Source organism: Athene noctua, chromosome 18, assembly GCF_965140245.1.
Source record: "Athene noctua chromosome 18, bAthNoc1.hap1.1, whole genome shotgun sequence".
NCBI lineage: Eukaryota > Metazoa > Chordata > Aves > Strigiformes > Strigidae > Athene > Athene noctua.
The window spans coordinates 6,370,121-6,381,464 of NC_134054.1; the positions used below are offsets into that span (position 1 = coordinate 6,370,121).

The window sequence follows — 11,344 nt, forward strand, 5'->3', positions numbered from 1 at the left end:
CTTCCTGCCTGCCCACCCTCATCCTTTCTTGGAAATGGTCTTTGAGTGCCTCAGCCAAGGGGGTGCTCTGACCCTGTGATGGTCTGAGCCGGAGGTTTCTAAGGGAAAAGAAATTCTTGTTGATTATTTTTGTAAGTCCTTCGATGGATCCCTCAGGCTCGAAGATTTTTCCCAGTGTTTGAACACTTGCTGGGGCTGTCTGGGTGCCTGTGTTTAGCTGCGTTTCTTTTTTCCCGCTTACACGGCCCTTTACTTTGCTGCAAGGGGCGGTGTCGATGCAATCAGCAGCAGCCTTCCACCATTCCCGCGTCTGAGGGAGAGGGTGAAATCTGTCATGCTTTTGATAACCAATAAATAAACGGAGGTGCTTCCTTGCCGGGACTGGGCTTGTCTGGGAGATTTTCCGGGGGGAGCAGGGTGCTGGACGGGCAGGACGGTCTCTGTGCATGGCGCAGCCACGGGCTGCAGGGAGCTGCGTCAAAATTAGCCGTCATCGTTTGCATTTTGGGTTATTGCCGCGGAGAAGGCAGCGGGGAGCCTGGGCCCTGCCCGCCGCCGGGGCCGCCGCGTCGCCTAGCAACGGGAGGCGCTGCTGTGTCCTGCCATGGAAACACGGGCACGTGGGCAGCGGGCTCGGCCAATGGGCGGTGGGCAGCGGCGGCTGCTGGCCAATAAGAAGAGGGGAGGGGCGGGCTCAGGGTGAGGGTAGGGGCTAGGGGAGCGCAGCTTGGCGGCAGAGCGCAGAGGTTGGCGGGGGGCAGAGGTTGGCGGGGGGCAGAGGTTGGCGGGGGGCAGAGGTTGGCGGGGCGGGGGGCCCGGGCGGTTCGGGGCGCTGGGGGTGAGGCAGAGCCGGGTATGGGGCTGGGGGTGGCCGAGGAAGGAGACACCCCCCCTCTCCCCCAGACAGCCCTGCCCTCGGGGGGTCACCGGGTCACCCGCTGCTTCGGCCACTTTCTGTGGTGAGGAGGAGGCGGGCGGCTGCCGGCTGCCCATCCCTCCCACCTGCCCAGGTCCCCTCCAGGCAAAAGGAGTGCTGTGTGTCCCCCCTAGGTGAGTCTTCGTGGTTTTGGGCAGGGCAGCAGCCATGGCCCCGCTCAGCCTGTCCCAGCTGCTGGACGTTGCCATCGGGACGCCCGAGGTCGGGGCCGTCGACTTCACGGCGCTGTACAGCCTGCTGCAGGCTGTGCTGGGGCACCTGGGCCTGGAGGACCTGCCTGCCCTGGGGTGCGATCAGCCCCCCGAGGCACCCCTCAGAGCAGAAGGGGCACAGGGCAGAGGCCCAGGCACAGAGCTGCTGACCCCCTCGAAGGACCCGCTGCAGGGGACCGTGAGCACCGCATGTGATGCCTCCACGGCTGCCGACATGGGACAGATGAAAACAAAGATTGAAGAGAACAAGAGCAGCATCTCTGAGGTAGAGGCTACTCCCAGTTCCCTGGGTGCCCCCCTGAGACACCCCCTCCTCTGGGGTCTGCACCACTGGTGCATTGTCTGATCTTAGGTCTCGTTTAAGCCTAAGCTCGAGGTGGTGTTTGGAGCTTCACTGTGGGAAAGGGATGGAGTTTTGGGGAGAAAGAGCTGGGGCTGAAATGCTGCTCCAGTTGCTCTGGGTTCTCCCCAAGTTTCCATCAAGTTGTTGGTCCAATACAGCACCCGGTGCCCTCAGCTCCACCAGTCAGAAGCTCAGCACCTGTGGAGGTCCTGCCCCACCACTATCCATCCCTTCCTTCCCTACTCCTAACCCACAGCTGGGTACCGCCTCTGCTCCTCAGGCAGCTGAGAGGCTCCATCAGCATCTCCTGGGCCTCATCTCCCACCCTAAATCCCCTTGGCTCGCCCAAGCACTAAACCCAGCACTGGTGGGGATGGAGAGGGGCCTCATCCTGCACAGTGCTGAGCCACTTGCAGCCGCGCACATCCCCAGTGGGAAGAAATAAGCTCAGGTTCAAGGAAATGGCCACCTTCAGCACTGCAGGGCTGGATCCTGCTGAGGCTGGGACACGTAGGAAGAAGGCAGCAGGGAGAGATTCCCGGCCGGGTGAGCTCACCCTCCCCGGGGCAGGCCCCTGCTTGATCACTCCTCGCTTTGTTAGCGGCGATTGCCGGTGCCCTCCCAGGCCAGGCTGCGGTTGACAGGGTGGCAGCAGCTCTTTGCCCTTTGAATCGGCCGACGTGGACAGGCGGGGATGGATCCGTCCCTGCTAACTCGGGCTGTACAGTGGGCGCCCCTGGGGCAGGGGTGGGGGGGTCTCTGGGGAGCTGCTGAAGGCATGATGAATGGTAAGTGCTGCCCGCAGTGCCCCCAGGACTCACCCCTGCCACCCTCCTCTCTCAGGCCGTAGCTCTTTCCCAGGATCTCCTCGAGGAGATCGGCAGGATGAAGGCGGCGCAGTCCCGCATGGAAGAGGACATCCGGACGATCCAGGAGGCGCTTGGCATGGTGAGCTGCTGCCACTGTCCCCGGGAGGCAGCTGGGCCCTCACCCCCCTCCCTGCCCCTGTGTCACCCTGCTGCCCCTGCCCCGCGGCCCTGGGTGTCAAGGGTGCCAGGAGGGAAGAGCAAGAAGGGTGTCCCAAGGCTGAAGAGGTGACTGCATGCACCAACCAAAGAGAAGCTAAGATATTTTTTGAACAGCTGTAAAAAAAGAAACATGGGTGCTGAGAAGGAGTGGAGATAAAGATCTACTGATGCAACACAGCCACAGCCCTGCCTGGCATCCCTCTGTCCTGTGCCCAAGTTGATTCCTGGATGCTCCTTTTAAATCCCGCTCCTGTGTCCGGGCTGCCATCCCTCTCCTTGTCCCACTCCAGGGGAATCTCCAGGATGCTGCCGGCCAGCTGCCGGCCCTCCGTGACCAGACAGCGTTGGACAGTGACGTGGTACGGCCCCACGCACACCCGGATCCTGCTCCAGGATGGAGGCAGCTGCATCCCCGAGGCACCAGTGCACGCAGTCCCTCCGTGTCAGGTCATGGGCCCGGGGGGGGTCAGTGCTCCTGTGGGTCCCACCCCACCTGGCTACGTGGCCAGGGTTGACCCTCTGATCCCTTTTTTCCCCAGCGAAATCTGAAGGAAAGGCTGAGCCTCTACCCGGCCCCGGAGGAGGTGAGCAACATGGTGCGCTGGGAGGTGCTGGAGGATTGCCTGGTGGGCAGCAAAGCAGGAGGAGTAGGAGAAGGAGGAGGAGAAGGAGAAGGTCGAGGTCTGTCGGTGGTGAGTGCTGGGGCATCCCAGCTGTGGGAGCAGGACTGAGCAGGACCGCAGCCCCCAGGGCCTCCAGCTGCTGCGCACCCCGGGCCCTCAGCGGAGGTTTACTCAGCACTTGTCTTCCTTGTGCATCCCGCCGGGAGGCAGGACCTGGCACTGGCAGAGCCAGGGCAGCTCTTCGGCTGCCCCAACAGAGACCTCCTCATCGTCTATGCCACTGACAGCCCCCAACAGCCCCTCTGTGGGGCAAGCGAGTACCCGAAACCCTGGAGTGGCCGCACAGCCCCCTGTCCTTGCTCAACGTTGGGCAGGACCATGGCTCCCTGCCCTCATAGTCTCTCTGGAGCTGGTGGGTGGGAGCTGGGGACAGCGGAGGGACATTCTGGGGTGAACCCCACCATGAGATGGTTTCCAAATCCTGCCTGGGGCTGCTGCTCCTGAAAGGAAGATGCAGCCCATTAGACTGGGAAGTGGGTCTAGTCTAGCAGCTCTGGAGTACAGAATCCCATGGCTGGAGAGGAAAATGCCTTGCTGTTGTGTCAGGTGGCATCAGCAGGGGCTTTGCTGATCCTCTGGATCGGCTGCTAAAATGACTCTGCAGGCACAGATGTGGCCAAAGGACTATAAGGAGGCTGGGGAGGGGCCGGGTGGCTGTGGGTGCTCTGGGATCTCTGTGGGCTGGGCAGTCTCTGCCTTTGGGGTACTTGAGTTTGGCTCCATGAGCTGGGGGGTTTGGGGACAGGGCGGGTGGCCCTTGCTGCTGCACTTCTGCCCATAAACCTGCTCCCCTTTGCCTCCTCTTCCCAGGATGGCAGTGCAGGTCAGGCTGTCCCCGCCGAGCCTCCCACTGCAGACATGGACACCCCGCATGGGGCAAGCTCAGTGCTGGGACTGAAGGGACCAGGGACACAGCCTGTACCCAGGACCAGCAAAGGGACAAGCAAGGGGACTCCAGAGACACAGCCTGGCTCCCTGGGGACACAGAGAGCACCAGTGGCCACTGAGAAGGGGGCAGGCACTTCCTCAGACAAGAAAAAGACTTCTGATGCCCGTGCCACCACCCTGGGGACACAGACAGAATCCCCTGGCATCAAGACGACCAAACTGGGGACAGAGTCAGGGGCCCCTGACACCCAGATCTCCACTCCAGGGGTGCAGCCAGGGGCCCCCAGCACCCAAACCACCACGCCAGGGGTGCAGCCAGGGGCCCCCAGCACCCAAACCACCACGCCAGGGGTGCAGCCAGGGGCCCCCAGCACCCAAACCACCGCGCCAGGGGTGCAGCCAGGGGCCCCCAGCACCCAAACCACCACGCCAGGGGTGCAGCCAGGGGCCCCCAGCACCCAAACCACCACGCCAGGGGTGCAGCCAGGGGCCCCCAGCACCCAAACGACCACCCCAGGGGTGCAGTCAGCGGCCCCCAGCACCCAAAGGACCACCCCAGGGGTGCAGTCAGGGGCCCCCAGTACCCAAACCACCACCCCAGGGGTGCAGCCAGGGATCCCCAGTACCCAAACCACCACCGCAGGGGTGCAGAGAGGGGCCCCCAGCACCCAAACCACCATCCCAGGGGTGCAGCCAACACCTCCAGGGACCCAAGGAGGAGGAGCAGTGGTTCAGCCAAGCTCCTTCTGCATGGACTCCAGCCTTTCTGGTGCTGAGAAAATCCCTGGTGAAGCGATCCTTGATGCTCTGGGGACACAGATGGATGATACAAGTCCCAGGGAGGAAGGCAAGGCTTTATCCACCACACAGCTTGCCTGGACAGGCCACCCAGCGGTGGGGACCTTGCCCACATCCCAGGGGCTAGAGATCCCCCTTGACGCTGATCCCAGGGCCACGTCCCCTTCACAAGAGCCTCCCGTGCCCTGCGGGTCCTCGGGCTCCAGCAGTGTCCCCGACCGCTACGCAGAGACGGTGGAGGCTCTCCGCCAGATCGGGCAGCTCAGCCACCTCTGTGCCACCCTGAAGCAGCAGGTGGCCCAGCTGGAAGCCACCAAGTCAGACCACGCTGAGCTTGAGAAGCTGCGCCTACTCTTCTCAGGGGGAGGTGGGACCCCGTGGGGGGACGGCCGGGGCGGGGGGTAGGCATGGGGACACCCTGGGCTGGAGGCTCGTTGTACTCAGAGCCTGGCCTCAAAGGTGAGACCCCCTCACTGACAGCGTGTCCCCTTGGACCACATCTAGACAAGGAGAGCATCGCCAGCATCCTGGCCGACCTCCAGGGCCGGGTGTCCTCGCTTCAGGGCCTGACCAGCGACCTGCAGGGCGAGAAAGGGAAGGTGAGTCCCTGGGGGGCTGCGGGGTTGCCAGCGGGGGAGTTGGGCAGGGAGGAGGCAGCTGAAGGGCCCCTGGGCTGGGACAACACAAGGAGCTGTGCCCTGACTCATCCACCACTGCCTTTCCCAGATCAGGCAGCTGGAAGATGCCCTTGGAAAGCTGGAGGTAGCTGGAGCCACCTGGAAAGGGGACGTCAGCAACCAGATCACCCTGCAACTGGGGTAAAAGGATGGGACAGGGTTTCCTACCCTGCAGGAGGAGCTTGGGGGGACAAGGGACACCCCCTGAGTGTCCCTGTGGAGGCTAAGCCTGCCTGTGCCTCTGTCTCACTGACCAGGTCCACACTGCAGGAGATAAAGTATAAGCTGAAGGAGCTGGAAGAACAGCAGCAGATGACCAAGGCCACGCTGGAGCAGTTGGTGGCCAAGACAGCTGACAAGCCGCAGGAGCAGGTGAGGTCTGGGGGCAGCGCTCCCACCGCTGCAGCTCGGTGGGGTGGTTCTGGAGGGGTTCCCAGCCACATCCCCTGGCTGGCTGGGGCCATCAAGCCTCCACGGCACCCAGACTTGTTGACTGCATCCACCTCATCTCAGAGCTGATTCCTTCTCCCCTTCCTGCAGCTGGGTGAGCTGAGGGCGACCGTGTCAAGCACGGGGCAGGAGCAGGCAGAGGTGCAGGCAGCGTGCCCCGTCTGCAGCACAGACCTCAGCAAGCAGGTGGGGCAGCTCCTCCAGCGCTACGAGAAGCTCCAGGACCTGGTGGACGACTTCATGTCGCGGCAGGCGGTGGGCAAGGTGGTGAGGCAGCTGCCAGGGAGGAGCCAGGTAGGGAGATACCGGCATGGGGGGCTTGGGAGGGGGTTGCCAGCACCCCCACAGCTGGTTGTGCCTCACTTACTGTAATGTGGGGGAGCCCCTCGCTGCCCCCCAGATTGGTTCATACAAGTGAGCAGCGTGGAAGGAAATTAAAGCCTTGATGCAAATGTTCTGCTGGCACTGAGCCCATGGTCACCGGGCGAGTAACCTGGGTCTGTCCCCACGGGGGCAGCCAGCCCCCCCTTGCACGGCACCACCTTGTCATCTTCCTCCCTGAAGCAGGACGAGGAGCTGCTGAAGCGCATCCAGGCCACCATCACGCAGGTGCAAGGGGACTACGAGAAGCTCAGCTCTGTCACCAAGAACCTCCTGAATGACCGGCACCAGAAGCAGAAAGATATCGAGGTAGGTGACAGAAACCCCCCCGGGGTCAGAGCATCCTCCAGGCAGACCCCAGGCTGGGAACCACAAGGGATTTGTCTGCACCCCCCCAAACCTTGCAGCCCTGTGGAAGTTCAGTGTACCTTTCCTGGAAGTTTGGGTGAGGTGGGGGGAGTGGGGGTTGCTCGGCTGGCCAGGAAGCAGCTCCAACCCTGCCGTGGTGTCACGGGATGCTTTTCTGTGTTGGAAGGCTCTGTTCCGGTCCCTGGAGAGGCTGGAGAAGGAGAAAGCCGACAAGGAAGACCTTGTGCTGGGAATTGACGTGGTATGGCCGTGGGGGGTCCTGGCACCAGCCAAGGGGGTGCTGGGCAGGGTGGCAAACACCCCTTGTCTCTTGGGGGCTCGGTGGCAGAACTGGCCTGGGGGAGGGAGGGAGGATTTCCAGACTGGCTGTGGCTCCTTCCCCAGGTCCCTCTGTCTCCTCCCGGGTCCCTTCAGCTACTGTGACCAACCCCACGGGTGTGATGGGGCGAGTGGGGCCATGTAGCCACTTCTCCCTCTCCTCCCGCCACGAGCTGGCCCTGCCCATCATACCTCCATCCTTTCCTCACCTTTCTCCTGCCTTTCCCTGCTGCTAGAAGGCAGTCAAAACCGCCCTGGCCGGCAAAGTGAGTCGCGCCCAGTTTGAGGCAAGCATGGAGCGGCAGCGTGAGATGATCCAGGAGATGCTGAGCCGGGTGACGGGGCAGGAGCAGGGCTGGCACCAGGTCCAGCAGCAGCTCAGTGAAGAGATGGACTCCAAGGTGAGGGGTGGCACGTCCCTGCTGCGCCAAACTGGCGCCTTCGGGGCTTGGCAGCCTGAGGCAGCATCTCTCTGAGGATCCCCCCTCCTGGCTTTTCATGGGGAACACGATGTCCCACCCGGGGCAGTGGCTGAGGGTGTGTGTCTGTCCGTAGCTGGACCGCCTGGAGCTGGGCCCTTTCCGGCAGCAGCTGGAGGAGCACTGCAGGAGCATCCTGGAGCAGCTCGAGGAGAAGGCGCCGCTGACGGAGGCTGACGATGCAGCTGGGACGAAGAAGTGAGTGTGATGGGGGTGGCGGTGGCTTCTCCTCCCACCAGTAGTAGGTTCCTGAAGTTAAAGAAGGCACGAGGAGGGGGACCTGCAGGATGGAGCCCTCCCGAACCACAACTGGGATGTGGGTGCAAAGGTTTTCTGGAGCAAGGGTGAGGGACGGCGACTCGTCCCCCTGGGCAGGGGTGTGACACGCGGCATCACAGAGCTGCGTTTTGACCTGCCCCCCTGGCAAGGTGCAGGGGGGTTATTAGCACCGACAAAGTGATGAAACCAGTGTGAGGGCTGGTTGGGATGGCAGCTATGGGCGCCTGTGCCCTTCACCTCCCATCCCTGCTCGCCCTGGGCAGCCACAGGCAGCTGCCAGGTTTCGGAGGCGGCCGCAGGGCCAAGGCGAGCGTGTCCCTGTCCTCGGGGCAGCTGTGACAAAACTCATCCCGAAAAACGTGGTAATCCTGCATCCCCCAGGCCCGGCATTTGCACCCCAGCAAGAGGTACAGCAACACCGCCGTTTTGTCCTTGCCGGCACCCCCAGTTCCCATGTGGGTGCCCGTGGGAGTAGTTCCCATAATGGTGGTTTTTGGGTGCTCCCCTCAGTGGATTCTCCAGTGCCTAAGATGAGGTGGAGATTTTTCCCAAGCAGGAGCCCACAACCAACCGCTGTCCCACATTGTACCCCCTTGATTTTGTAGCCAGCCGGTGGGTTGTGACCTTGTTGGGGGTGGGGGGGGGGTGAGTAAACCAGGCTCAAACCCCTGCGGTTCCACCCTCAAATACCATAACTCATTACCATAAAGTGCCCAGCACCTTGCTGCTGCCTGCCAGCTGCCTGCCTGTGTGCAGGCAGGGCTGAATCCCCCCCCAGGAACTCACCCAGCCCTTTTCTTCCCCCCCCAGGCAGGTGCTGGCCCATTTCCACTGCGTGTCCTGCGACCGGCCCCTCAGCGTGCTGGTGCCTGCCCCGTGAGTAGCGCCCGGCGATTTGGAGGAGAGATGGGTGCTGGTGGTGCCCCGCTGTGCCCGGCACGGGGGTTAGGGTGTCTGCCTGGGGGGTGCAGCCCTCCTGAGCCCCTCCCTGAGGGCAGCGGGATGGGAATGGGGTACAAGCCTGTGGGTTTTGGGGCACTGCCCCGAGCTGGGCTGGGTTGTGTGTCCCCTGTCACTCACGCACATCTCCTGCCCTCCCCAGGCACATCGTGGCCAACCCATACATGCCACCGCTGCCCCCCAACTTTGCCGGGCGCTCCCATGCTGTCCCTGAGGTGGAGCAAACACCACAGCACAGCCACAGGTAGGGGACGTGGGCACCCGGCCCCTGGGGTGCAGGTTGGCCCTGCCCTGGCGAGGGAGAGCTCTTCCCAGGGTGGGTGTGAAGGGATGCAGGGGGGGCCTGGGCAGGGCAGGGGAGTGCTGCAGGGGGGTCAGCTGTGCTTGTCCCAGGTCTGTGGGGTTTTGCAGCCCTTCCGGCGCTGCCCTGTCTAGCCCAGGTCTGTGTCTCAGTGGTGCTGAAGCCACATGTGATGAGTTGTGTCTGGTCTCAGCCTGACTTCAGGCTTGGGGGGGGAGTCAGCTGCCTCCTGTGAAACAAGTCGCCGAAATTAAGCACTGCAGCTGGGACAGCCCAGCTCCTGCCTCCTGATGTCCCTTGCGTAGGGTGCAGGGACCTGCCATGGCCATGACCAGCTTACCAGGGCCATGGGGAAAGAGCAGATCCAGCACGGCTGGATGGGTGTGGGCCTCCTTCAGCAGTCGGAGGGGACCCGGGAGGGACATACGCCACTGGGGAGCACCCGCGGCCCCCTCCCCGGCGTAGTAGGGTGACGCACGGGGTGCCACAGTGCTGGGCACTCAGCATCCCTGTGCTCTGTCCCACAGGGAGCGGGCGGCTGAGTGTGGGTACCCCAGCGTGCCACGGCGCTGCGGGGGCCGGCACACCCTCACCCACCCGCTGCAGCGCTGCCCGTGCCCCCAGCCCCTCCCGCCCGGCGCCCTGCGGCCGCTCCAGCCCCAAACCCTGCTCCCCACCAAGGTAGGGATGACGAAGGTAGGGATACGGCGGGGCGAGCGCGGCTGGGAGGGTGATGCTGAGCATCCGGGTGGGGGGGGTGGGGTGGGGCAGGGAATGATCTGTGATTCATTTTCCTCAGGGAGAGCTGGGGGGGGGTTTGCCTGGGGATGCTGATTTGGGCGCTGTGTTTCAGCCAGCCCCCTCTCTCCTTCCCAGCACGACGAGATGGAGCTGTTGGGCCAGGATGGCCACGTCTACAGGGGCCGGCGGGGCAGGCAGCTGTCTGTGCTCGCGGGCAAGGAGGGTACGGCTGGGCCACCCTCAAGGAGAGGATCCAGCGGGGGTGAAGGGGGCAGTGGAGTGGGCAGGGTGCCCATTTTTCCCCCCACACATGTTCCCCCTGGCTCCCCCCAGCCCAGCTCCCTCTGCTCCCTCCTGCCGAACTTCCCCAGGGCCAAGCCCAACCTGTCCCCGAGGCAGCGGGACGCCAGGGACACCGGCCGCCTGCTCTCCCGGCCCCAGAGTGCTGTGTCCTCGCTCAGCCAGCCAGGTACAGCCCTGCCAGGGCACCGGGGTGGGGGGAGAGGACACCCTGCTGTGTCCCAGTGGGTGGGGGAAAGCAGGGTGGGATGGGGGTTTGGGGTGGGGTGGAAGGAGGCTGGAGGGGGAGGACTGGGAGACGGGTCACCAGATCCCCATGTTGGAGCCAGTGCAAGGTGGGGGGATGTGGCAGGGTGGTCCTGGCCGCTCTGGGACAACAGCCTGTTTGCTTCAGGGTGGGGACCAGGACCCTGTTTCTGGGTGTCTCTGGCCGGGCAGGTGCGCATGGGTGGTGCCTGCCCCAGGGGCTGCAGGGGGGCTAACCCCTACCCCTCGCCCCCAGGCACCCCCGCCTCGCCAGAGACCAGGACAGCCTCCTCCCACGGCCACCTCTCCCAGGCACGGGGGCTCCTCCCGCCCCTCCGGCCCTTGTGGGACAGATCCAGCACCTCGGAAGCCAGGCAGGACTGGGGGTCCCCGACCGAACCCCCACCACCTCCGCCACCAAGCAGGAGAGCAGGCATCTCTGGCCAGCAGCAATAAAGGGCGATGGGCAGCCAAGCACCTGTGTGGCCTGAGTGGGGTGGCCCTGGGCCGGGATCTTCCCTTCATGCATAAGGAGGGGTCGCAGCATCCCTTGTCCTGCAGCCACAGGAGGCCAGAGGAGCCGAAACCAGCCCCTGTCCAACCCCCATCCCGGCGTCTGTGCCAGCCCCGTGCTGCCACACTCCCCCTGACACCCCCTGGCCTCCATGAACCCCTTTCTGGCCCTGATAGCCCCTGGCAGGGAGCTCGTGGCCCCCAAAAGGGTCTGGGGGAGCCCACACTAAAGCAGGAGGAGGGTTACGCTCCGTTGCTGCTGAAGGTGGTGGGAGATGGGGACTGTGGTTGGATACGGTGACCACAGTGGGAGATGGGGACCGCGGTGGGAAGGGTGGCAGCAGGACAGGGCTTCACGCCAAAAGCCAATCCCACCCCAAGCCCGCTGGTTTGCTATTCTTATCCTGCGCGATGAGCATCACTGAGCAGGTTTCCTTATCT

General features: G+C 63.9%; 2 protein-coding genes across 2 annotated transcripts; both read left to right on the forward strand.

Moving 5' to 3' along the window:
• Nucleotides 1–1,060: 1,060 nt before the first annotated feature.
• On the forward strand, nt 1,061–3,196 carry LOC141967989 (uncharacterized). Its single transcript, XM_074922288.1, has 3 exons — nt 1,061–1,414; nt 2,336–2,440; nt 2,811–3,196. Exons 1-3 carry the CDS (start codon nt 1,085–1,087, stop codon nt 3,033–3,035), a joined length of 660 nt encoding a protein of 219 aa, XP_074778389.1. The 5' UTR covers nt 1,061–1,084; the 3' UTR covers nt 3,036–3,196.
• A 694-nt stretch (nt 3,197–3,890) lies between these two features.
• On the forward strand, nt 3,891–11,066 carry LOC141968057 (uncharacterized). Its single transcript, XM_074922392.1, has 14 exons — nt 3,891–5,256; nt 5,394–5,488; nt 5,616–5,707; nt 5,824–5,938; nt 6,107–6,310; nt 6,581–6,706; nt 6,933–7,007; nt 7,321–7,485; nt 7,640–7,761; nt 8,653–8,718; nt 8,945–9,046; nt 9,631–9,784; nt 9,980–10,313; nt 10,647–11,066. Exons 1-14 carry the CDS (start codon nt 4,062–4,064, stop codon nt 10,844–10,846), a joined length of 3,045 nt encoding a protein of 1,014 aa, XP_074778493.1. The 5' UTR covers nt 3,891–4,061; the 3' UTR covers nt 10,847–11,066.
• Nucleotides 11,067–11,344: the final 278 nt, after the last annotated feature.

What these genes read in the sequence shown, in the direction of transcription:
- LOC141968057 (XM_074922392.1), top strand. Translation starts at nt 4,062, where the DNA reads ATGGACACCCCGCATGGGGCAAGCTCAGTGCTGGGACTGAAGGGACCA. An exon ending in CTGACAAGCCGCAGGAGCAG is followed by an intron (nt 5,939 to 6,106) that starts GTGAGGTCTGGG and finishes CCCTTCCTGCAG; the next exon opens with CTGGGTGAGCTGAGGGCGAC. An exon ending in GATGCAGCTGGGACGAAGAA is followed by an intron (nt 7,762 to 8,652) that starts GTGAGTGTGATG and finishes TTCCCCCCCCAG; the next exon opens with GCAGGTGCTGGCCCATTTCC.
- LOC141967989 (XM_074922288.1), top strand. Translation starts at nt 1,085, where the DNA reads ATGGCCCCGCTCAGCCTGTCCCAGCTGCTGGACGTTGCCATCGGGACG. An exon ending in ACAAGAGCAGCATCTCTGAG is followed by an intron (nt 1,415 to 2,335) that starts GTAGAGGCTACT and finishes CTCCTCTCTCAG; the next exon opens with GCCGTAGCTCTTTCCCAGGA. An exon ending in TCCAGGAGGCGCTTGGCATG is followed by an intron (nt 2,441 to 2,810) that starts GTGAGCTGCTGC and finishes GTCCCACTCCAG; the next exon opens with GGGAATCTCCAGGATGCTGC.